Raw genomic sequence first — 26,523 nt, 5'->3', positions numbered from 1 at the left:
CTTGTTTTCTGCATAGTCTCTTGTCACACTCCCAGTCCAGTTGGTGGCGGTAATGCACCTACAAGTTGGTTTGCCACCGCCAATAAACACGAAAGAAGCAGAAGAAGAAGAAGAAGAAGCAGAAGAAGAAGAAGAAGAAGAAGAAGCAGAAGAAGAAGAAGAAGAAGAACAACAAGAAGAACAAGAAGAACAAGAAGGAGAAAAGAAGAGGTGAGTGTATTAAACAGATGCAGAGGTTTCATTAAGTGTATTTACACCTCTTAGCTTACAGTTAATCACGAATCAGAAGTTATCTTATTTAACACAACAGCTATAATCTTGGAAGAAAGAAACTCACAAAAAAACTTTAAAATGTGCGACAAAAATAGTCTCAAACTATCTTTAAATAAAGGCTAAAAGCTACAGTCTGACAGCTACAGACTAACAGCTACAGTCTAACAGCTACCGTCTAACAGCTACAGTTTAACAGCTACAGTTTGAAAGCTAAAGTCTAACAGCTACAGTCTAACAGCTACCGTCTAAAAGCTAAAGTCTGAAAGCTAACGGCTATCGGCTAACAGCTACAATAATTCCAGTTCGGCTCTGGGGAGTAACAGTTGATTTGTAATGCTCAGCTGACTTTATGTTAGTTATTTATTACACCAGTTGTCTTTAAGACGGTTTGAGTTGTTGTGTTGGTGCTCTTTGCCATAGATATGGGTTTAAATGTATGCTCTAACTAGCTTATTAGCATCGCCATTCACCACGACGTAGCATTTTCCCATTAAAATGAATGGGGTTCTTCAGTTAGCTGCTAACGCTAAGCTAAGCGACGGTTTAGCTCATTAGATAAATAGATATACTTTATTTCAATAATGATTTATCTTAAACTGGGAAATGATTGTGTCCCAGCAGAAGGTGTTTTCAGGCATTACACGAGTTAAACATATTTAAAAGATGCAATAAGATAATAAAATGAAGCATTAGCAGCAAGTATACACACAGGACACATATCACTAGAGTATCTAAAGAATACACAATATACAGAAAATACTGTATACATGGAGTACATTAAACAGTCTCACTAGCTAATGTTTGCTTTCTGTGTTAACTTAGTGATAGATACACACGGATAGCGTTATAACCGTGGTTCAAACATCCATTAATGTCACTTTCTATGTGAATAAAGTCATTTTAATGAAATAAAAGTGAACAGACTGAGCTGTAAGTTAGAATGTAAGTTGCTACACAGATTATGATGAATTATATCTAAATATTTGTATTATATTAATAATAATTTACACAGAAAACCAAGTTGTTATCGTAATGGTTAAAGTATGTGCATGTAGCGTTAATAACTATCTGACCTTTCTATCATGTTCTCCTCTGCTTAGCATCACATTGACCAAATGGATCCATGTGGACCATGTTTACGTCACAGCAGCAGAGATGAGACAAGGCACTGCACGTGGTGTGATAAAACACTACATAGAAGCATCCAGAAATAGAACGTATCATTGAATAAACTCTTTGAATTCCTCCTCTTCACTGCTGACAGTTTGTGATGAATTATATCTAAATATTTGTATTATATTAATAATGAAGCAGCTCTGTGGTCTTCATCAGGACAGCTGATGAGCAGCATGGAGGAGAAGAAGGAGACCCCTGGAGCTCAGGTCAGTGTGCACTTCATCACAAGATATTCCTAATTCCAGCGTTTCCGCCAGGCGGGCGTCGTGCCTTCATTTGACGCCCTTATTCAGCTCGGAGCGCCATCTACTAGGGGTGTGACGCAGGGCTCGACATTAAGGACTGCCCGATGGCCCGGGGCCGTCTAGTATCTAGCTCGGGCAAGGAAGCCTCACCTGCTGGGTGCCCGATCGGGCAATCTATCATGCCAGTATCATGCAGCTCGCGGATCCAGTAATGAGGGACCCGACAGTGAAACTAAACATATCTATAACTAGTTACGGTAGTTTGAGAGGTCATTAAAATAGCTACGTGTGATATTCTAACCTGAAGTGTGTGTTTTGTCCGCTCACCGCTGCAGCTGATCTCTCTCTCCCGTCAGATCAGACTTCACTCGCGTTTATGTCCATATCGATCAGATGCAGCTAGTTCTAGCTAATGATAGACTACCTGCTTATTAAAAGACACCTGAACAATAAGTGTTGCTATGCAACCGGGTGAGGCCGCAAAGTATAGCGCAGCATTATGCATGTGTTTACATGCCCACCGGAACCCCGAGGCATTACCAACAGATCAACGCACAATCAACCCATCCAGGACATCTCTTTCTCCACATTACGTGTTAGACATTAGAGTTGACTCTTCTTGTCTGTCACATACTCTTCTTGTCTGTCACATACTCTTCTTGTCTGTCACATCCTCTTCTTGTCTGTCACATACTCTTCTTGTCTGTCACATACTCTTCTTGTCTGTCGCATACTCTTCTTAGAGAACCAGACAGCATCGAGTCCTGCACACATCTACATGTTCTAGGGGAGCCCCGAACCCTTCGTGCGTCTATTGGGCTCAGGGCCATCTAAGCTAATCCCTAAAGTCACGCACTGTAACGGTATACGTACCCGTACCGAAGTTATTGGGTGCGGGACACGTGTGTACCGAACGAATATAACGTAAAATGTAAAAAATTGAGAACGTGAATAACGTTTTGGAAGTAAGCTCAGGTGCTGCGTGTAGTGTTGTCACGATACCAAGACTTTGGTTTCGATACCGATACCAAGTCAAGAATTGCGATTCCGATTCTTTTTCGATACTTTTCTTAAAAAAAGGGAAACAGTCTTAAATATAATCAGGGATGCAAACTCATCAGGTATGAAAAAGGTGACAAGGATGCAAGCCCCCGACCCCACGGAATATCGGCTTTAAAATTAGGAATAACAGATGATTTTAACAGTCAGAACAACTAAAGCAGCAGTGTTACTAAGTATCTAATATAAATATATATAAAAGCATTTATTTTAATTGTGTAGCAGTGAGTTTAACATTTTGGCAGCACTGTTGAGCATTTTGAAAATGTATTTTCATGCCTCTGTGCAAGGCTTAGTCTTTCTATCTTTATAGCCACTGGTGTGAAGTAACTAAATTCGTAAACTCAAGTACTACTTGGGTACAATTTTGAGATACTTGTACTTTATTTAAGTATTTCAATGTTTCTTTTGCTCCTTTGTACTTCTAATCCACTACAGTTCAGAGGTACATGGTGTACTTTTACTCCACTACATGTATTAATCCCTTTAGTTACTTCACGGATGTGGATGAATGATGTGAAATATAACCAAGTGTTAAATCAGACTTTAGTTCCACCTGGAGTAAATTCACCAGCTGCCCTGCAGTCTACAAAGTACTTCAGGCTAGCTGCACCTTCACCAGCTACCCTGCAGTCTACAAAGTACTTCAGACTAGCTGCACCTTCACCAGCTTTGAGAACACTTTCATGATCAATCATTATAAAACATATCATATATATTATTCTGAAATGGACCAATCTGCACAACGACTACTTTTACTGTCGCTACTTTAATACTTTTACTTGAGGAACATTTTGAATGCAGTACTTTTACTGTAACAGAGTATTCCTACACTCTGGTGCTTCTAGTACAAGACCTGAGTACTTCTACTTTTACTCAAGTACAAGATATATACCTATACCACCTCCGTTTATAGCCTATGAAAAAAACTAATAGAAAACGAAGGCTAAAGCTAACGTTAGCAGATAGTGATGCTAGTTTGCTAGTTACGTTTGCTCAACGATAATATTGCGACAGAAACACTTTTCAGTGCACATCACGCTCTGCGCTCCGACAGGAAGCTCTGCTCTGAACACCTGAACGTTCACAGACTTCTGGCGTCTTTTTTGTCAACAAGCCGAGGCGCAGCGGCAGTTGCACTCCCACTTGCAGCCATGCTTCTCGTTTTCTCACATGCTCTGGCAGCTAGCGCGTGCACGAGAGAGGGGAGGGACTTAGAACGTGCTTGAGAGGAGCGGGACTGCAGGCACGGCTGCAGTGCAGGGAGTGGAAGCAGAGCGCTGAACACACACGGCTCTTATTAAAACGGCGCTTTTTCACGGGAGTACTTTTCCCCGTCATTCTTAAAGTACCGATACTAATGAAACGGAGGAATCGTACCGTTTTTAACGGCAGGGTATCGCGGTACCTTTCAAGTATCGATACACCGTGCAACACTAGCTGCGTGGCAGTGTTCGAGTAGCATGTTCCTGCAGCCCATGCTCCGGGCCGAGTCATTTCATTGGACGAGAGGCATACTATGAGAGCTGGTCACAGGGATGCGTTCAAATGTAACCAGTAATTTGAGGAACTGTCGAAATGGCAAACGCAGATAAAGTTGAGCTCGAAAATGCTCCAGCATCATTGAAGTCTCCGCAGGGCTCAACGCTAACTTTTAAAAGTGGTTGCCAGGCTGGCAGCCAGGCATCAGCTTTTGGTTGCCAAAACTGAAAATACGGTTTTCGTTTTTAGACACATTATATTTTAAATAATGAAGATGCTATCCAGTTATACGTTACGCGGCTGGCAATACATCGAGCTTTCACTCATTTGAAAAGGCATCACCGAACGTGAATATCACCGGTACCAAAAGAAAACGGACTGAAGTGCAAACCCAACTCCCGCTAGCATGTAGCCTCCACCGCTCGCAGAGAGTTCAGACCGAGCCAGAGCTATTACCAACGCCAAGTATCCTCGTGTTGCCATGGTAGCAAAGCGCTACCTGGCTGTGCTGCCTCTGTCCCTAGAGAGGGTGTTCTCCACAGCAGGAGACATGCTAGTGCCAGCAGATCTGCCCTTTCTGCAGCCATGTGGACGAGTTCATCTTTCTTTAGACGACATGAAAACACAACGACAAGCAAGTCCTGATGCCACGCTGCTGCTCAGGAACAGTGCAGTTCAGATGCAGGTTATTTCAGTTCATCCACATGCTGCACCTCAATGTTCATTTAATTAGATTCTGTATTTATTTGAGTGAATATTCAGTTTAATAATAATTTAAAAACTATATATTTTATGTTTTGTGATAATTGTTTCTGCGGTACCGAAAACGTCCCGGACTGAACCGTGACCTAAAACCAGAGGTACGTACGGAACCAAAATGTTTGTGAACCGTTACACCCCTACCGTATACAGACCAGTGTGCGGAAAAGTACACGTCCCACCGTCCGGGACGTGTTATTTACAATATCGGACAAGTAGATCTTTCAATCGACTTGTCCGGGGACAAGTGACGTTTTTCGCCCCGATGTATTGACAAGTTATTGCTTTCTGTGCAGTTAGACGGGGCGGGCGGGAAGTGCAGCACAGCGGCCGGGTCGGGAAGCAACACTCGGTTCAGAGTAGGAACAAATAACAATTGTCCGGTACCGGATTAATAAGAGTTGAGTTGAGAGGACAGGAAGCGAGGCCGAGCTCTCTCTCTCTCTCTCTCTCTGTCTGTCTGTCCCCTTCTCTCTCTCTCTCTCTCTCTGTCTGTCTGTCCCCTTCTCTCTCTCGCTCTCTCTCTCTCTCTCTCTCTCTCTCTCTCTCCCCCCCTCTCTCTCTCCCTCTCTGATTGTGAGTGGACCGGTGAGTATAGCAGAGCGATCGTTTAAAGTTTTATAACTTTTCAAACCATTGTTTACAATTCATTTTTCTCTGGGTGATAGTTTATGTCTTTGTGCATCACTTCGCCGACCTTGGTGTTTTTTGGTGGTGTTGTTTGGTTGCACTGGTGAATTGTTTGTCTAATTGTTTGTCGAGCGGCTGCAGCTGCAGTCACGCCGCCAGGTATGGCGTTCCGTGGCAGCTGTGCTGTGTTAGAGAAGCTGACTCGCCAACACGCCATCAAGCTGTCTTTTTTGGTGATGTGCAGATATTTCACAATGCTGCCAGGGTTCTCATGCGGCGCAAAGAAGCTTTAGGGGAACCTTTCTTCAGCGGCCCAGAGAAGGCTCGGTTAAAGAAGATACTTCAGAGGATTAGAGAGGAAACTGCAAAGAATTATGAATAAGTACATCTTGGTTTTATTTTTTATTTATCTTCAGCCAGGTTTTTGGTTTAGTTAGGATGCAACTATAATTTCATTATGAGTGACATAAAGCTGGGCTCTTTAAACATTAGCGGTGCTCGAGGGGATGCTAAGATAGCATCTTTATTTACTTTATTAGGAAACAAGAATTTAAATGTGACGTTTCTCCAGGAAACTCACAGCACTGCTGAGAACGAGAGTGACTGGAGGAGGGAATGGGGGGGGGGCTTCTTCAGCCATAAGCGCAGCATAGTGGAGGTGGGGCTGTGGCGATACACTAATCTCACGATACGATACACGATATTCAGCCAACGATACGATATATATCACGATATTCAGCCAACGATACGATTCGATATAATTCGATACACTTATATCATTTTCTGAAAGATTTTAAAGGGACAGTGTGATTTTGGTGACATCTTGTGAGTGTTCCATTGACTTGGATTGAATTAATTCAACTGAAAACTGAAAGCATCCATTATACAATATATGGCTCTGACAGAGAGTCTCCAGCTTGCAAATGCTGGACAAAATGAATCAAAAGATGTGGTGAGAAAATTAGTTTCATTTATTGAAACAGTGCAAACTGTAGCTTACAAGCCTTTGAAACGTAAGTACATAAAGTGCAGTATCACGATGGACAATGGCGAATGAAAAGGTGCAGCAGGTGGCGGAACACGGGGGATTTGAATGGGACTTGTTAGAAATTAAAATCAATGTTTTGATTGCATAAAGTACCATAAACATACCGTCAGTTTAAATGCTGTTTTATACTGAAAAACCAGAAGTTGTTGTGCACAACCAGTTGTTGAGCTTTTATTCTGAAAATCCTTCATCTCTGGTTAGCATTTAGCATGTGGCTAATATACCATTTCCTATAGAGGTGAATTTAGTAGCGATATGACACGGAGTGTTGCACACCGAAACCTACTGATTTCAACACTACAACTATAGACGTCGAGATATTATTATTGCTGAATATTAAATGAAGGTACAGTTTATAATACGTTTGTTTACAGACGTGGGTAGCATGAGACAACATTCGGAACTACCGGAAATGATACCAGCCGTGAGGTATTTTTGGAGTATTGATTACAGAGTTTAGAATGTATTAAATGAAAAGTCATGAAAGAGATAAGGAGGAGAAAAGGCGTGTTTAGTTATATATTTAATGTGCAATGTCTGAATCCTCTGTAATGCGCAACAAGGAACATTGGAGACGTGGAGGGCCGATCCCCAGCAGCGCCAACCGGCCCCCAGGGAGGATTCAGCAGAGGATATTTAACAGCTGGAAAGGTGGAGCTCGCTCTCTTCCCTTCCTCACGAGAGCCAGAACACAGCTGTTTTTCTGACTGAACCATCTTCTGCTTGTAACATTACCGCGCTTTTTATTAATTAAAGTATACATTTGAACAATCTCAGAGACTCAATTAGTCTCCTTTTTAAAGCTTCTCTCCTGGACGCGAGTATAACGAACACAGTTATCAGACTTAATGTATCGATACCCGCGGCTGAAATATCGATACTTTCTCGGAAAATTAAATATCGCAAGATCGATTAAATTGCACAGCCCTAAGTGGAGGGTGCAGGTGCCATAACACTACTTAGCTCAAGTTCATTATTTGTATTATCATTATTATTTACGTCACCTTTATTTGCTTGTTGAGCACTTCCGGTAATTGTCACATGGGTGTGGTTTGGTTCATAAGTCACCTGTTTGATGTCGACGTGACAGAGGGTGAGCTTGTGCTGTCATTTTTTCTGTTGACCGTTTTTGTCCATAGTTACTAAGTTTTGATTTTGTTTATTAAATATCCTTACAACTATATTGCTTCAACATGGACTTTCTTTTCGAAAACGCGTCACAGTTTAAAGCCAAGTTTAGCCTCTGGGCGACTCAAATGTAACTGGGTATTGAGCCACCACAGAGGGGTTGCCATTCTCTTTGCGAGGGGCTTCACACCCTGCTCCTGTGCGGTCGATGAGGTCATCAGGACACTTGCTCAAAATAAATGCTGAATTTGAAAAAGTTAAAATATGTTTTATAAATATTTCTGCTCCCAGTGTGGGCGCAGAGAGGCTTTTGTTCTTTGAGAAACTGAAACACACTCTTAGCACCTGTGATAGTGAGGAGTATCTGGTCCTGGGGGGTGACTTCAACTGAGAACCCTGTGCTGGATAGGAACCACCAGGAGCCGCATGCTGCCTCAAAGAGTGCCTTCATGAGACCGACAGAAAGCTTTGAGCGGTGTGATGTCTGGAGGCACTTCCACCCGGGCCAGCGGCAGTACACGTGGTGCACTCTAGGGATAACCTGTTGTCTCTAGCTGGGCTGGATCGGGTCTATGTTTTTAACCATCACATTAATGTGAGCAGAAGCTGCTCCATCGGTCCAGTGGGAATCTCTGACCACTCCCTCGTACAAGTCTCACTGTGTATTAATCATGTTCAGTGTAATAGTGCGTATTGGCACTTTAATGCTTCTCTGTTGGCCGACAACCATTTAAAAATGTTTTTAAATTATTTTGGGAAAACTACCGTTTATGTAAGAGAGAGTATAATTCTCTTTAGCGGTGGTGGGATGTAGGGAAAGTGAAGATCAAGCAGCTTTGCCTGCAGTACACTTTCAATGTCACAAAGGACATGGCTAGATCTCTGAGAGCTCTGGAGAGAGAAGTGGTGGAGCTGCAGGGATGGGCAGACTCCACAGGAGAGCGAGGACACAAGAGCTCAGCTCTGTCTGACCTGCTGGGGTTCTCCTCAGGGTGCTCTGCTCAGGGGGCTCTGCTCAGGGTGCTCTGCTCAGGGTGCTCTGCTCAGGGTGCTCTGCTCAGGGTGCTCTGCTCAGGGGTGCTCTGCTCGGGGTGCTCTGCTCGGGGTGCTCTGCTCAGGGTGCTCTGCTCAGGGTGCTCTGCTCAGGGTGCTCTGCTCAGGGGGCTCTGCTCAGGGTGCTCTGCTCAGGGGGCTCTGCTCAGGGTGCTCTGCTCAGATCCCGGTTTCAGAACATTGTGAAAATGGATGCTCCCTCTCACTTGTTCTTTGGTCTGGAGCGTAAGAATGGTCAGAGGAGGCTGATGCACTCCCTGCGATCCAATGCTCTCTGGCCAGTTATAGGTGACGACCTGCTGAGTGTGCTCAGAGACAGTAACGGGAGGTTGCCTCTGAGTTGCAGGAGAGCTGTGCTCACTCTCCTCCCTAAGAAAGGAGACCTGCAGGAGATTAAGAACTGGCGTCCTGTGTCTCTACTCTGTACCGACTACAAGCTGCTTTCCAAAGTGTTAGCGACGAGGCTGAGGAAAGTGATGGAGCATGTCGTTCACGTAGACAGACATACTGCGTACCCAGCAGGTTGATAACTGACAACCTGACTCGAATCCAGATGCTCTGGACCTCTCCGGTTCATCGGGCTGTGAGCTTGGTCTGATTTCTCTAGACCAAGAAAAGGCTCTTGACCGAGTTGAACACCAGTACTTGTGGCAGACGCTGGAGGCTTTTGGGTTCAGCTCTGGTCTCAGAGCCAAGATCCAGGTCTTGTACAGGGACCTTGAGAGTGTACTGAAGATAAACGGTAGTTTGTGTGCTCCTTTTGAAGCTCAGAGAGGAGTCCGACAGGGCTGCTCTTTGTCCGGATGCTCTACTCCCTGGCCATAGAGCCTTTTTTACACCGGGTCAAAGTTACAGGGTTTCTCTCTTCCTTTTTTTTCGGGTAGTGACACACATTGAAGATGTTGCCATGGCTCCACCTACACTGCGTTACTATAGTTACTGCCCCAGTTCCTAAACTGTGTTGGAAACGCAGCATAAAGTGAGCCTGGCCTACCAAGGCCTAACTATACCGTACTAAGCCGTGCGAGGCCCTGCAGTGGAAATGCGCCATAAGTGGATGTCATTGAAGACCTTTCAAAGAGCGGTCTCAGTGCTGTGGTTGGGACGAAAGCCTGGCTGGAACACATCCAAACAGTTATTTACATGCAAGAAATTACTCAACTGTTGAAAAACTACTTGTTCAATGATCTTACCTGGAAATGGGAGGTTTGATATGGGCCTGTAATTGGTCATTACTGAAGCATCTAGATTATTCTTTTTTAAGAGCGGTTTAATGACTGCAGTTTTCAGGGCCTGTGGAAAAACACCTGAGTGAAGAGACGTGTTTACTATGTGAAGTAGATCTGAGGCCATGCAAGGAAAAGCATCTTTGAAAAACCCTGTTGGAATAATATCAAGGCAGCAGGAGGAGGACTTCAGAAGTTGAATAATGTCCTCCAGGTTTCTATCATTAATCTGATGGAACTGTGTCATGGTGTCTGAATTGATGTTAGGTGGACACGGAGACAACACATCTGCTGTTCCTGATGCAGAGGCACTGACTGCTGGTCTGGTGTTCTGAGTGGGGGGGGATACTGACACTGGGGGGTTAGTTAGTCTGTCCACGGTAGCATTGTTTTTGTTTTTGGCAATGATGTCAGAAGAAAGACTGTTAGGACTACGTTCAGCTTTTCGACACTCTTTTTTCTGCTCTCACGGTCATGGCCTTTCTCCATGGAGATCTTTTCTTGCCAGTCACTTCCTTTACCTTAGTTGGAGCAATGGCATCTATAACATTTAAATGATCTACTAGCTCAACATTGTGTGTGTGTGTGTGTGTGTGTGTGTGTGTGTGTGTGTGTGTGTGTGTGTGTGTGTGTGTGTGTGTGTGTGTGTGTGTGTGTGTGTGTGTGTGTGTGTGTGTGTGTGTGTGTGTGTGTGTGTGTGTGTGTGTGTGTGTGTGTGTGTGTGTGTGTGTGTGTGTGTGTGTGTGTGTGTGTGTGTGTGTGTGTGTGTGTGTGTGTGTGTGTGTGTGTGTGTGTGTGTGTGTGTGTGTGTGTGTGTGTGTGTGTGTGTGTGTGTGCACAGTGAAGGCACAGCGAAGGCACAGCTCTTTGCAGCTGCTGCTGCTCTTCTCAGATTCTGCTGAGTTGCACGTTACTGCCTCCTGGTGCTGCAGAGATTTCATGAAGTGAAGGAGGGTTTCTTCTATGAAGCAGCAGATACTGTGAGAGTCAGACATGAATACATAGGTCAAGGCAGACTGGTTCACAGACTCTCCTGTTTTGCCGAACCGGTGCTTGAACATAACTTGAATAACTCTACACCCCTGGCCGACATGTCCCTAAAATGAAGTCCGAGTTTGAAATATATCTCAAATAATGTATGTATTTCCTAGGGCTGCAACAAACGACTAATTTGATAATCGATTAATCTATCGATTAATGAAATGATTAATCGACTATTCGGACTATTACTGTATGCCTTGCACAATTTCTCAAACGCTCTTATTTAGCCATCAACTTTTAGATTTAGCTTGAGGTTGTTTTAGGCATGTGGAAACTAGCAATGAAGACAATAAAGATGAATACTTGATTCCAAAATAAATATATTATTGAAATAACTTAAATTGTGAACAAAACTAACAATGCTTTTTATTCAAATTAAATAAATAATATTTCACATCAAAAGAAACAACAGTGTTTTAACAAATCGTATTAAATAAGCTGATGACACAACTGTAAATATAAGAATAGCTGAAACTTTAACAAACTAAATAATAATAATATATAATATTTTTATAGCGCCTTTCAGGAAACCCAAGGTCGCTTTACAAGTCGGGTAGGGGGGGGGAGTAGGGGAAACAAGGCAGACAGGTTAAGGGGGTGGGGGGGGAAGTAGCGGACAAATAAACATATTAAACTAACTATACAGTGGGGAAAGCCTTGGTAAAAAGGTGCGTTTTGAGGGCTTTTTTGAAAATGTCCAGGGTTGGGGCGCTGCGGATTTCGGGGGGGAGAGAGTTCCAGAGGTTGGGGGATGCCACACTGAAGGCTCTGTCACCAAAAGTCCGCAAATAACTCTGTTACCTCTAATCATTATGTTTGTATCATGTAGTTAGCTCCGTGTGTTGCTGCTAGCATACATAACACCTGACGTGGACACGTTACTGTGGACGGGGCTACAGAGCTGCTAGAAAGACAGTGGAACCCGGTGCATTCCTCCGTCTGGATGTGGAGCACTTTTGCTAAATGTTTAGACAAATAGCTCGTGTTACCGCCCTTACATGCTAAACTCTTATTCCACTTTTGGTAACGAGCATTCTCCACATCGAGGTCGGGTAAAGTTTAACCACCTCGGAGCGCGTTCTCTCCGCCATCTCCCACGTGTGTGTGTTGCTGCATGTTGCAGCTGCCCGTGTGTAAACTGCCCCGCCCCCTCGCAAGCAGGCGGGGGAGAGAAAGATCGAAAATACATCATAGACGCATTTGTTTGTCTTTTTGCATATTAGAAACGAGTTGGCGACACTAAGACTGCGATATAATGTCTTTGTAGCAATAATACATGACATATCTTTTTTAAATGTCTCCAGTACCGATACAAAGACCAATAAAGTTAGAGCTTAACGGCACGTAAAACACACGTGATGACGTCACCAACGAATCGACTCCTGAATTAGTTGGCAACTAATTTGGTAATCGATTTTAATCGATTAAGTCGATTAGTTGTTGCACCCCTAGTATTTCCCCACATAAACAAAACAGTCTGCAATGAAACGGCCGTCTCCTGGGCGCTCCACTTCCTACTTTCTCTCTCTTTTTTTTCTTTCATTGCCCTCTAGGGGCTTCGTACAAAAACAAATGCAAATATTCTATTTTAAAAAGTAAAGTCCTTTCGAGTCATCTGTCTCAAGCCTAAGTCTCAGGTCATGAATACCAAGTCAAAGTCAAGTTGAGTCTTTTATCAATGTTAGTCAAGCAAGTCTCAAGTCTAAAAATAGTCAAGTCATGTGACTCGAGTCAAGTCATGTGACTCGAGTCCCCCACCTCTGGTATATACTTTGGTTAGAATATTGCTGTATTACTGTATCAAATATAATAAAGACAAACAGTTGATAAGTAGTATTTTGTTAACTCAAGGTTTATATTAAGTGAGTTTTTATTGTGTTAACTTGTGTATTTATGCTTTTTAGATTGACTTTCTCTCTTTCTCTGTCCGTCTGTTCTAGAAACCGAAAGGAAGAGAGAGACGTCACAGCTGTCAGCAATGTGACAAATCCTTTACAACATCTGGAAATTTAAAGAGCCACCTGCGTATTCACACAGGAGAAAAACCGTACAGCTGTGAAGAGTGTGGGACAACTTTCACTACATCAGGTGCTCTCAAAAGACATCAACGTATTCACACAGGAGAAAAACCTTACAGCTGTGAAGAGTGTGGGAAAACGTTCACTACATCAGGTGATCTCAAAATACATCACCGTATTCACACTGGAGAAAAACCGTACTGGTGTGAAGAGTGTGGGACAACTTTCACTAGATCAGGTGATCTCAAATCACATCACCGTATTCACACTGGAGAAAAACCTTACAGCTGTGAAGAGTGTGGGAAAACTTTCACTAAATCAGGTGCTCTCAAAACACATCAACTTATTCATACTGGAGAAAAACCTTACAGCTGTGAAGAGTGTGGGACAACTTTCACTACATCAAGTAATCTCAAAACACATCACCGTATTCACACTGGAGAAAAACCGTACTGGTGTGAAGAGTGTGGGAAAACGTTCACTCAATCAGGTAATCTCAAATCACATCTTCGTGTTCACTCAGGAGAAAAACCATAGTGGGTTTCAGAGTGTAGGAGCCGCAATTAAGCATATTTAGTTTTTTTCACAGTTTACAATAAACAATTCCCATCTATTGGCCTTGTGTTGGGTAATCCTTTTTTCCATTACAGATCCCATCCCAACAGCGCCATCTGTTGACGTAACGTCAGAATTTACAGGCATAATGTTCACTGTTCCTTTGAGTTTCGTTTTCTGTCCGTCTGCCGACAGCGCGCTGTTTCATTGCTTTACATACCAAGGTTTAAGTACACTGTGTCAATAGTTGTAGTATGAGTATCGTCTGGGCTGGCCGTCTGGTAGAATCGGTATGCTCTTCCTCCTGTGTCCACTTCCTCTCCTGTCACCTATGACCCCTTTTATACACCCCACCACCAAGTGTTCAAAATAACATTCAGGGTGTCCGCGGGGTCTTAAAAAGTATTAAAAGTTGATAAATCAATTTAGCGAAAATTGAGGCTATTAAAAAATATTAAACGGCATTTTCCAAGGTATTAAGAAGGTCCACAGCAACGACAACATGAAACACCCTTTAATTTACTGCAACGACATGTCGGGAAACCCCCTCAAGGTATCAGGCTGAGAGGCTCTGATACCTCATTCACACCAACGGTGTTTCAGGGCCGGTTCGGAGCTGGAGCTTGAAAAGCACCGGGATTTCCTGTTCACACCGCAGCGGAGCAGCCTCTTAGCTGTTCGTTTCAAGCACCAAAAAATTGTCCGGCCAGAGCAAAAGCACCGCATACGTCACGCTTACGTCGAGGCGGGGGCAGGGGCAGATCAACTCCTGAACAACAACAAGAAGCCGCTGTTTTATCCAGTTTGTACACAACGATGGAGAAACTTAACAAGAGTTTTAGAGTTTCTGCCATAGACTGTATATATAAAGGTTTCTCCTCATGGTGACGCAACGTGTCTGCGTGTTAAGGTGGAACCTGAGCATTCACGTTGATCACCTCATTATAACTCATTATACATACAAACTATAAATATTAAACTTTACTTCACGTGTTCATTTGAGAACAGCTGTTACATACCTGGGTGAAGGTTACAGTTCAGGTAAATGAAAGATACAACGTTACTCCACACTCATGGTTCAGTCCACCTTAAGAAATAAGACCGACCTCGGAAGCAGTTGTGTTTCAAAAAAACCTTTATTGACACGAGTACACTTTTTTATAAGAATATAACTAAACCACAGAAATGACTCCGGAAAAGCTGCAGATAGAGCCATAAGAAATGAATGCAACTGATTTCATCCGCGCGGTTTGGCTTTATGAAGCAGGCACGCAAACGGTTACGCCATGACGCAAACGACGCATTACCAGTCGGACTCTGGGCGGTGTGAAAAGAGCCAGAGCTAAACCGAAGAACTGGTTCTGAACCTGAAAAGCTCTAGCACGGAGCTTGCACCGGAGTTGGGTTGGTGTGAAAGAGGTAAAGGTGGCCCCATGCATAGCGTGCCATAAAATGCTGCTTCTTATTTTAAGTTTCGTTGCTCCGCTCGGTGGGGGGGGGGTATACCTGAGAGATATACAGCAGGAGAACACGCCGTCCACCGCGGAGAATAAACAGAAGGGCAACCATGCTCCGGGGTCTTCTTCGCTGCTTTTGGTGTATTTTGTGGCGGCAGCAGTGCCACTTACAGGCCTGGCATATGTACTACAGCGTTTCCAGTGGTCTAGTGTGAACGGACGCGTTAATGAATCGAATGCGTGTGAACGGAAGACTTTTTTGCGTTTGCGTTTTACTGTATGCGTCCTCGTGGGGCCGGGGTCTAAGCCAAACTATATCCGGTCACAGAGATCTGCTATTTTAAAGTAAGGTCAACACATATCGACCCTAAATATAGTCTATATTAAGAACGAGAAGAGTCTTAACATATATATCGTTTTTTGTAAACATATGACAAATGTGTGAGGGTGATGACGTCAGAGCATCGTCCTCTGTGCCGGGCTTAGCCCCGGACAGCCCCAGCCCAATTGAACCCCTGGGTGTTTGTGAGGGAGCTCCTATATGGCATTACCCCGCTGAAGCTCACCAAAGTTTAATATATTTCATAGTTCAAAGTTTTGTCAATTGTTTTGTTAATTGGTCAAATACTGGTTTCTGAGGAGTTCTACTGGAATGAAAGAGCACAGAAGCAGCAAAGCAGCATGCTGCATTAACCCTGACCTTCACAGAGAGGGTGAAGTTCATGTGGAGAGGAGGCTAGTCTGTCTGCACTCTGTTTAGCTAATCAATATAGTACATGTGAGGTAAAGTGTGTCGCCAATGTAACCGGTTAGAACTGGAAGTTGCGATGAGGTCTTAAAATGTATGGAAAGGGTCTTAAAGGTCTTCAAAGGTATTAAACCAGACTTCAGGATTCCTGCATCCCACTTTGTTCTACTCCACTTCGATTCAGAGGTTCACCTGGTGTTTTCAAATGAAAGAGTCAACGCTGATGATCATAAAGCGCTGCTGGCATAGTCTCTAATTTGCATGTAAACTTTTCAACTCGTCTGCAGAGGGATGTGAACGAGAGGAGAGTTAGAGAGGGAATGAAGAGTTTGCATCTGTTGACTATCTTTATAACTTCCCTTCGTCGAATCCCACTGAATCGTTTGCTAGCTAAAAAGCTCAAGTTTGCTTTCAACAAAGTAAGGATATTTTTATAATATATTTTATAGTAAGGACAATTTGGAGGAATTGAAAGACTTATATGGGTGTGTCAGAACCAACTTGTGGCCCCACGCAAAGTTATATGATGAGGCCCTCTGTGTCAACCCGTGACTTCACATGGAGGCTGCCGCGTACCTCAGATCATCTTCCTAATATCTATAGAACTATAGATCCTACACATCGACTGGACGTGGATTCTAAAAGTACAATCTACACTTCTCGCTAGGAATCTAATCAGAAAGCGTTTTAATGCCAAACTATCCTACAGTTTAGGATTTTCCAGAGAGGGTTATTTGTGAATAAACGTCCATCTGTGACGTTTGCATTCAACGGGAGCAGCACGTATTAAGCGCCTGAACAATCGGCATAACTGGTCGTATGAGTTGGAGGACTTGTTGAAATGGACTCGTCACCCTGCATAGTTGTTGTGTTTTGCAGAATATTATAAACATCCCCTTATCTTCAAATACCCAGGTTGTGTAGTGATGTATTTGAGGTGTACTGTCCACATCGCAGACCTGAAGTCGTGCAGTCGATGGATGGAAGTGTACAGGACCTTGGTCTCTGAGACTCCAAAAAGCCTTTCTCGCCTACCTGTCCACTTTGCAGACCTGAGATCCTGCAGTCATTTCTCAAAGATGGTGTGGCATACAGGGAGGTGCAGTCTCCTGATGGGATAGACTGTATTATAGTGGACACTGGAGGAAGTGGCCATTATCCAGTGCTTCTTAGAGTGAATAATAATGTATAGATGCAGGAAGGAGGTGAGATAACCAGGTGGTGCTTTGCTAAAGCTGATTGGGGGAATGTAGGATATGGTGTGAGGAGTCGGTACACCTGCTAACATCAGAGGGAAGCACAGAGGTCATCACAAGCCACATAACGCAACATATACTATAGAAGGCAGGTATGTGAGGAAGGACACTTGAGAGAGAGCATGGAGAGAGTTGTGTTCTACCATTGGCAGAGGAGTAACACCAGGTGATGTCTGGTCCATGTTTCAGCAGATGAGTGGGGAAAGGAATCCATTAGGATGCCAGCTTTGGTTGATGGGGAGAGGCTGGCAGTGACGGATAAAGAGAAGGCAGGTATGTGAGGAAGGACACTTGCAGCAGTACATAGTGGGGAGCATCTCAGTGATATCCATAGGCAGCAAACACAGCAGTTGCTAGCAGAGAATGAAAAGGCGAAGGAGAAGAGACAGGATGAGAGGTCAGCTCTGGATGTGGAATTAGTGAGAGTGAGTAATGACGTGGGGAAACATTGAGAAGGAAAGAGATAGTGGCAATAGTGGACGTTGACATTGAGAGGCGTATGACTCTGTGTTCGCAGACATCTTTTCAAGGCAAATGGAGTTTGCCTGAACAAGTCAGGAGTGAAATTGTTTATCTCTAACATATTCAACTGCCTGCGTCATCAATCTGTTCCCTCTGCCAAGGACAAGCGGCAAGAGGAATCAAAACAGGAGATAGACACAACACATCGCGCAGAAAAGCCTGAAGAAGTATCACTGCACCCGCCTGAGGAATGTTCTGATTATGGGAGACCTATGAAACACACGGAGGAGTCCCCACCGCCCGTCACCCCCCCCCCCTGTCAACGCCTTTGAGGATACTCCGTTCACCCTTTCGCCCTCGCCCACCCTCCTGGAGATCGTGGAACACATGAAGGAGATACAGAGGGCTGGCACCGATTCCTTCCTGGATTTCAAAGACCAGACTAAGGCGATACGCAGGGCTGGCAGCAGGTCCTTTACCCCCGCTCCTCAACGACGCCCACCAAAATCACCAAAGCAGAGATGCGCACCATCTCCCCCGTCTTCATCACCATGCCTACCACAATCATCCAAACCAAAACAATCTGCAAACTGATATCTGCTGGGTCCAGGCTCAAGGGCGTATGGCACTCTCAACTCTCTCCAGGACATGCCCGGGCCCTGCCTGCCAGTAGCTTTGCCGATATCTGTGTTGATAGGTAATAGATTAAGAGCGGTGAATGATCTTAGATACAGGAAGCGCTCAAACGTTTGTGTGAGTTTATCTAATTTAGCAGTGATTCCATGTCAGCCACAGCTTGTTACAAAAAACATGACTGATAGTGTGTTCAACAAACTTAAACTAGCTTTATTAAATGTCAGGTCTTTGGCAGGAAAAACATTTGTAATCAATGATTTTATCACTGAGCACAATCTGGATTTTATGTTTTTAACAGAAACTTGGACTGAACAAAATAACAGTGCAGCTGTTCTTATCGAATCAACCCCTCCCAACTTTAGTTTTATGAGTCAGGAAAGAATGCATAAGAAAGGGGGTGGAGTTGCTATTCTGTTCAATGATTCCCTTCAATGCAGGAAGACATCGTATGGGAACTTTGATTATTTTGAATATGTGGCCCTTCAGCTGAAATGCTCCTCTCGAGCTCTGTTCCTAAATATCTACAGACCACCCAAATACAGTGCAAGCTTTTTTGATGACTTTACTGAACTGCTGTCTATAGTGTGTATTGACTTTGACCGTCTAGTCATTGTTGGTGATTTTAACATCCATGTTGACAACCCCCAGGACAGAGGGGCTAAAGAACTGTTTTGTGTTCTTGATAGCTATGGATTGACTCAGCATGTGACGGAGCCCACGCACAATAAGGGGCACACTCTGGACTTAATGATCTCAAAGGGTCTGAATATCTCTAAGGTTGTGGTGACTGATGTTGCACTGTCTGACCATTCCTGTGTTTTCTTTGAGAGCTCTATTTCTGTTCACACAAGTGTTCAGAAAGAGGTAACCACAAAGCGATATTTAACTGAAAACACTAGGGAAATGTTTACTCAGAATTTTTCTTCCACACTTGCCCCTGCTAACACCTCAGTAAACGAGCTAGTAGATCATTTTAATTCAAAAATTCAAAATGTTATAGATGCCATTGCTCCAATTAGGGTAAAGGAAGTGACTGGGAAGAAAATATCTCCATGGAAAAAGGCCATGACCGTGAGAGCAGAAAAAAGAGAGTGTCGAAAAGCTGAACGCAGGTGGCGAAAAACAAATCTCCAGGTTCACTTTGAAATTTATAAAGAGAGACTTGGCCTTTATAATTTGGAATTGAAAAACGCACGACAATCATTCTTCTCTGACATCATTACCAAAAACAAAAACAACGCACGTGCCTTGTTTGCTACCGTCGACAGACTAACTAACCCCCCAGTGTCAGTAGCCTCTGAATTTCTATCCACCAGGGCGTGCAATGATTTTGCCTCCTTTTTCACTGACAACATTCAGAAAATCAGACAAGCGGTCAGTGCCTCTGCATCAGGTACAGCAGATGTGTTGTCTCCGTGTCCACCTAACATCAATTCAGACACCATGACACAGTTCCATCAGATTAATGATAAAAACCTGGAGGACATTATTCAACTTCTGAAGTCCTCCTCCTGCTGCCTTGATATTATTCCAACAGGATTTTTCAAAGATGCTTTTCCTTGCATGGCCTCAGAACTACTTCATATAGTAAACAAATCTCTTCACTCAGGTATTTTTCCACAGGCCCTGAAAACTGCAGTCATTAAACCGCTCTTAAAAAAGAATAGTCTAGATGCTTCAGTAATGAACAATTAGAGGCCCATATCAAACCTGCCATTTCTAGGTAAGATCATTGAAAAAGTTGTTTTTCAACAGTTGAGTAATTTCTTGCATTTAAATAGTTGTTTTGATGTGTTCCAGTCAGGCTTTCGTCCAAACCACAGCACTGAGACTGCTCTTGTAAAGGTCTTTAACGACATCCACTTAAACACAGACAGTGGCAGAACTTCAGTGTTAGTATTATTAGATCTCAGTGCTGCGTTTGACACTGTTGACCACAGCACTGAGACTGGACCGACTGGAAAACTGGGTGGGACTTTCGGAAACAGTTCTAAATTGATTTAAATCCTACTTAAAGGACAGAAACAACTTTGTTTCTATCGGTAAATACACATCTGAGTTGACAAATATGACATGTGGGGTTCCTCAAGGCTCCATCTTGGGGCCTCTTCTCTTTAACGTCTACATGCTACCACTGGCTCAGATAATGAAGAACAACAAAATAAGTTACCATAGCTATGCAGATGACACACAAATTTACGTAACAATTTCACCAGGAGACTATGCTCCAATTCAAACACTGAGTAAGTGCATTGAACAAATCAATGACTGGATGTGTCAGAACTTTCTCCAATTAAACAAAGATAAAACTGAGGTAATGGTTTTTGGAGCCAAGGCAGAACGTTTAAAAGTTAGCGCTGAGCTTCAGTCTGCAATGTTCAAACCAACAGATAAAGCCAGGAATCTAGGTGTAGTCATGGACTCTGACCTGAGTTTCAACAGTCACATTAAAACAGTTAATAAATCAGCCTACTATCACCTGAAGAACATATCTAGGATTAAAAGACTAATGTCACAGCAGGATTTGGAAAAACTTGTCCATGCCTTTATCTTGAGTAGACTCGACTACTGCAATGGTGTCTTCACAGGTCTCACTAAAAAATCTATTAGAAAGCTGCAGCTGATTCAGAACGCCGCTGCTCGAGTCCTCACTAACACTAAGAAAGTGGATCACATCAGTCCTGTTCTGAAGTCTTTACACTGGCTTCCTGTGTGTCAAAGAATAGATTTCAAAATACTGCTGCTGGTTTATAAAGCACTGAATGGTTTAGGCCCAAAATACATTACTGACCTCCTGCTAAACTATGAACCATCCAGACCTCTCAGGTCTTCAGGGACTGGTCAGCTTTCTGTCCCCAGAGTCAGAACTAAACATGGTAAAGCAGCGTTCAGTTATTATGCTCCAAATATCTGGAACAAACTCCCAGAAACCTGCAGGTCCGCTGCAACTCTGACTACTTTTAAATCCAGGCTGAAGACTTTTCTTTTTGTCGCTGCTTTTATTTGAACTATTTATATTTTAGACTGCACTGTAACTTTTATCCATGTATTTTCTTAATGTTTATTTGATTAGCTTTTCTTTTTTAATGCTTAATGTCTTTCATTTTTTTTTTTTTTTGTAAAGCACTTTGAATTGCCTTGCGTTGAAAAGTGCTCTATAAATAAACTTGCCTTGCCTTGCCTTCTCGGCGATTACCGTAAATACGCTATTAATCGCTCACTCAAAAATGAAGCGCTCCTCATTTGACCAGACGGCTGAGTTGACCGCAGTGGTGAATGGCGATGCTAATAAGCTAGTTAGCATACATTTAAAACCATATCTATGGTAAAGAGCACCAACACAACAACTCAAACCGTCTTAAAGACAACTGGTGTAATAAATAACTAACATAAAGTCAGCTGAGCATTACAAATCAACTGTTACTCCCCAGAGCCGAACTGGAATTATAACTGTAGCCGATAGCCGTTAGCTTTCAGACTTTAGCTTTTAGACTGTAGCTGTTAGACTGTAGCTGTTATACTGTAGCTGTTAGACTGTAGCTGTTATACTGTAGCTGTTAGCCTTTATTTAAAGATAGATTGAGACTATTTTTGTCGCACATTTTAAAGTTTTTTTGTGAGTTTCTTTCCTCCAAGATTATAGCTGTTGTGTTAAATAAGATAACTTCTGATTCGTGATTAACTGTAAGCTAAGAGGTGTAAATACACTTAATGAAACCTCTGCAGGTGTTTTAATCCACTCACCTCTTCTTTTCTCCTTCTTCTTCTCCTCTTGGTTTTTGAGGATTGCAAAGAACTTTAAAGGTGCATCTTCTTCTTCTCTCGGTTTTGGGCGGATTGCAAAGAACTTTAAAGGTGCATACCGCCACCTACTGTACATGAGTGTGAAGGTCCAGAGTCTGAAACCCGCCCCCTGCTTCCTGTCTGATCATCTACACCAGGGGTGCCCACACTTTTTTGGCTGGTGAGCTACTTTTGAAATGACCAGATCACCGAGGTCTACCAACCAAAAATAAAATCCCAAATTGCAAGGGTTGCTGAATAACACGTTTTATTTATACATGGGACAACGACAATAGGGCTGCAACAAACGACTCATTTGATAATCGATTAATCTTTCGATTAATGAAACGATTAATCGACTATTCGGACTATTACTGTCCGCCTTGCACAATTTCTCAAGCGCTCTTATTTAGCCATCAACTTTTAGATGTAGCTTGAGGTTGCTTTAGGCATGTGGAAACTAACAATGAAGACAATAAAGATGAATACTTGATTCAAAAATACATATTATTAAATTAACTTAACAAATTGTGAACAAAATTAACAATGCTTTTTATTTAAATTAAATAAATAATATTTCACATCAAAAGAAACAACAGTGTTTTAACAAATGGTATTAAATAATCTGATGACAGAACTGTGAACAGAATAGCTGAAACTTTAACAACATAAAGAGTAACTCAGTTTCCTCTAATCATTAACCCATGTTTGTATAATGGAGTTAGCTCCGTGTGGTGCTGCTAGCATAACACCTGACGTGGAAACGTTCCTCGTGGACGGGGCTACAGAGCTGCTAGAAAGACAGTGGAACCCGGTGCTTCCTCCGTCTGGATGTGGAGCACTTTTGATAAATGTTTAGACACACTGCTCGTGTTACCGCCCTCACATGCTGAACTCTCTTGGCAAGGAGCCTTGTCCACCTCGAGACGGGTAACATTTAACCACACCTTGGAGCGCTTCTCTCCGCCATCTCCTCCGTGTGTGTGTTGCTGCATGTAGCAGCTGCGTGTGTGTAACTGCCCCGCCCCCTCGCACACAGACCGGGGAGAGAGATCTAGGCTGGATTCTTTCACACACACATACGGGTTTTGGGCCGACGGCGACACCGTACTTCCGGTATCCGCCATTTTACGCAAGGTGCAAGCAGGCCGAGGTTTTAGCCGTGTTACTTACTTGTTGGATACAATACTTTGAAGATGGTGAAGTGGTGTAGTGCTGGGACTTGTGGAAATCATCATTCGATGACAGATAGTGATGGAAAATCCAAGTTTTCTTTCTTCAAGTTCCCCAGTCACGAAAAACAGCCAGGACGGAGGGCCCAGTGGGCGAGAGCTTGCGCTCGCGTCGATGCCATCACTCACAAGCCGTGGAGAAACCCAAGGACACGTGCAATATGTGTACATCTGTAGCTCGGCCGCCTAGCTTATTTCCTTTTCTGTCTCTCGGCTGTAGTGATAATAGGGACGACAGCTGCTAGCTGCTCGTCTAGAGAGCCAGGCCTGACGCTTGACCAGCCGCACCCCTCCCCCTCCGGCTCCTTACCTGCTGCGCCGCAAGGTGAAGAAGTACTGGACACTGGGAATGAAAGCAGCAACAGGTCTCCTCCTCACGCTACGCCTACGGGTGAAATTATCCTCTGGAGCGTTTTCCGACTGATCGGGCAAACTATTTTTGAAAACATTGAGGACGCCAATATCAAATGATACATCCTTAAAATGGGCCCATGCAAACCCAAAGGTCCATTTCCCAAAGACAAGGATAACCGTTGCTTTTCAGAAAGCTATTACACCTCCACCACTAAAGTTGGGATGACATGTCCACGCAGCTGGATGTGCTATTCCCCAAAATTGGACTGCTGCTACTGTGAGCCTGGCTGGCTTTTTGCCAACCGAAACGCACCGTTCTACAACAATGCATGGGTAAACGGAATAAAAGACTGGAAACATCTTTCTACTAAAATGGAGAGGCATGAATCCACTCAAATACACCTTGGTGTATGCGTAGTATATGAGCAGTGGAAAACCAACGGCACAATAGACGCTGACATGGAGAGGAATGTGCGTAATGCTGCCCACTTTTGGAGACAGGTCGTGGAGCGCATTGTTAATGTAACTCTCACTCTAGCTTCAAGCAACTTGGCATCCAGGGGCCATCGAGAGGTTCTAGGTCAGGGAAAAGCTGGCAACTTTTTTCAATAATAGAATTATTGGCTCGCTACGACCCTGTTTTGAAAGAGCTAATCAACCGACCAGAAGGGTCAGTGAAATACCTCAGTCACCAGATTCAAGATGAGATTATTTACATATTATCTCAACGTGTGAAAGCTGACATCATTGATGAAATAAACGAAGCCCCATTTTATTCCGTCATCATGGACACAACGCAAGATGTGTCAAAGATAGACCAGTTGAGTCAGGTTTACCGTTACATAACTGTTGTTAAGAACGACATGGATATTGCAACAGATGTACAGATCAATGAAGTCTTTTTGGGTTTTGAAGTGACTGAAGGTTCATCAGCTTCAGAGCTTGAAAACAAAATCCTTGGTTCTATAGAGAAAGACGGATTAGATCTGTCTAAATGTCGCGGACAGGGCTATGATGGGGCGGCTAATATGAGTGGTGTGTATTCAGGCGTGCAAGCAAGAATAGCGGAGAAGGAGCCCCTTGCTCACTATGTTCATTGCACTGCTCATAATCTCAACCTAGCACTCAACGACTCTGTTAAAAATGTCCCTGGAGTGAAGCAGTTCTATGACACTGTAGAGACGCTCTACAACTTGTTTGGTCACAGTATCAAACGATGGGCATTGCTCAGTGAGTTAATGACGCCAGAGAGCAGAACTCTCACATTAAAACGCTTATGTCGCACTCGCCGGTCATCTCGCCATGATGCGCTTGTTGCGTTAAGGCACAGATATGGAGACATTATAAAAGCCCTCGTCAAAATATCCCTTACCAGTGACAAAAAGGATGAGCGCAATGAAGCAAGTGCACTCAAGAATGCCATAAGCAAATTTCGCTTTCTGTTTTTGGTCAACATGCAGTCAGATTACATTTTTCTCATAAACACAATTTTATAATCGGTCTGAAGTATCTGTTTTAAGGCAATGAGCTGCAGATTAAATAACATAACACTGATTGAGAGCTTGGATGAAGAAGTTGTAGGGTTTTTACAACAGTTTCAAGAATCAGTTTTTATTTATTTATTCTTGAGTGACTTTACTGATTTCTAGTGTGGTGCGTAAGGCAATACCTCATTTAGAGTGAGGGGCACCAGCCCTTCATGCATGTCACCCTCGGTGAGAATAGTTCGTATTTTCCCTCTAGTTTGGAGAAATATTATTTTATCATATCTTTGTTCAGCGGTATCAACCAATCATCTAATCCTAGAGTTATTACATACAAGCCATACATCATATGATATATTTTTGTACACCTTATGGGTACATGGAGGATTTGTATTTATTTAATGCAACGTTATGGGTTTTACATGTCCTGTTCAGAATAGGGTAATCATTGCAATATTGAACTCACTCCCTCCTTTGAGCATGTTATGCTCAAAGGAGGGAGTGTCATGATTATACAGATATGTTGATTTCAGCGACGTTGTAGTTAATAAATAATAACATGTAGTTAATAATAGGTCTCATAACGACAAAAGGTATGCCGAAGCTTGGGCCTCCTCCAAGGAGGGAGTGGTCCAGTTTTAGATATTAGACGAATAGAAGTGATGAATATGTCAGAACTCTGAGTAATATTATCCAAGTTTTGTCTACGCAGGCTAGGAAAGCTACAGAGATACCAGACGAGACTCCAGAAGAGACTCCTGTTCGGCCAGGTGATTGGGTGAGGGTGAAAGTTCACAAAGTGAGCTGATCCCGGTGGACGGAACAGTGAGAAGTTGTAATGAACTTCACACGCGCTCCGGTTTAAAGGTAAAGACAAAGGAGCAAATTGACACCACCTCACACATGGTCACCCTTCACCGGCAACTTCCAGAACATTATTGGGAGTTAGGACTGATTTGGCAGAGCTGGAACAAAACAATAAATAGAAATAAGATAAAGACAGAAACAGCTCAAAAGACGAATTGTCTATATATTTTTATAGATTGTACACTAAAGTGAAAACCTATTTTTTGTTTTACATCTGAAAAAGAGTCCAATTTTAGTATACGTTATTATAGTACTCATTATTTAAATTCTGTAACTGACACAACCAGAGAGAAAATAGAGATCATGTCAAGAACAAAGCCAAAGCAATGGTGGGGTCCCCTAGGGATGAGAGTCAGAATAGCATTGTTGATTGAGCTCATTACACTGGGCACCTTTCTGGTTGGATTGGGAGTACAATAAGTAAGACTTGGATCCATTAGTTCACTCATAGAGAATGCCCACATCACTAACAGAACTCCAGCTGTGTTTCAGAGACTTTCACCCAGAGCCAGAAGATCAGCTGAGCAACAGGAGGAGGAGTTAGGAATAGG

The 26,523-nt window shown here is 43.1% G+C and overlaps 2 protein-coding genes across 4 annotated transcripts in view; one reads left to right on the top strand and one right to left on the bottom strand.

The window, feature by feature from the left end:
• LOC117441976 (zinc finger protein 721-like) overlaps nucleotides 1-26,523 on the bottom strand; it is a 243,453-nt gene that overhangs the window by 181,334 nt on the left and 35,596 nt on the right. The window contains exon 4 of the mRNA XM_071202319.1: nucleotides 3,975-3,977. Coding sequence (XP_071058420.1) covers nucleotides 3,975-3,977 — 3 coding nt within the window. The remainder of the gene's footprint in view (nucleotides 1-3,974; nucleotides 3,978-26,523) is intronic.
• Nucleotides 85-14,470, top strand: LOC139433354 (zinc finger protein 679-like). Of its 3 annotated transcripts, none has more exons than XM_071202325.1 (3): nucleotides 85-210; nucleotides 1,611-1,655; nucleotides 13,061-14,470. In XM_071202325.1, exons 2-3 carry the CDS (start codon nucleotides 1,614-1,616, stop codon nucleotides 13,673-13,675), a joined length of 657 nt encoding a protein of 218 aa, XP_071058426.1. In that variant the 5' UTR covers nucleotides 85-210; nucleotides 1,611-1,613; the 3' UTR covers nucleotides 13,676-14,470. The 3 variants fall into 3 exon arrangements, with proteins under 3 accessions (XP_071058426.1, XP_071058424.1, XP_071058425.1); XM_071202323.1 differs by having other exon boundaries at nucleotides 1,606-1,655; XM_071202324.1 differs by having other exon boundaries at nucleotides 1,588-1,655.

The sequence above is a fragment of the Pseudochaenichthys georgianus genome, unplaced genomic scaffold, assembly GCF_902827115.2.
Source record: "Pseudochaenichthys georgianus unplaced genomic scaffold, fPseGeo1.2 scaffold_224_arrow_ctg1, whole genome shotgun sequence".
Classification (NCBI taxonomy): domain Eukaryota; kingdom Metazoa; phylum Chordata; class Actinopteri; order Perciformes; family Channichthyidae; genus Pseudochaenichthys; species Pseudochaenichthys georgianus.
The sequence above is the reverse complement of the archived record's forward strand: the minus strand, read 5'-3'. Positions and strand labels throughout refer to the sequence as shown.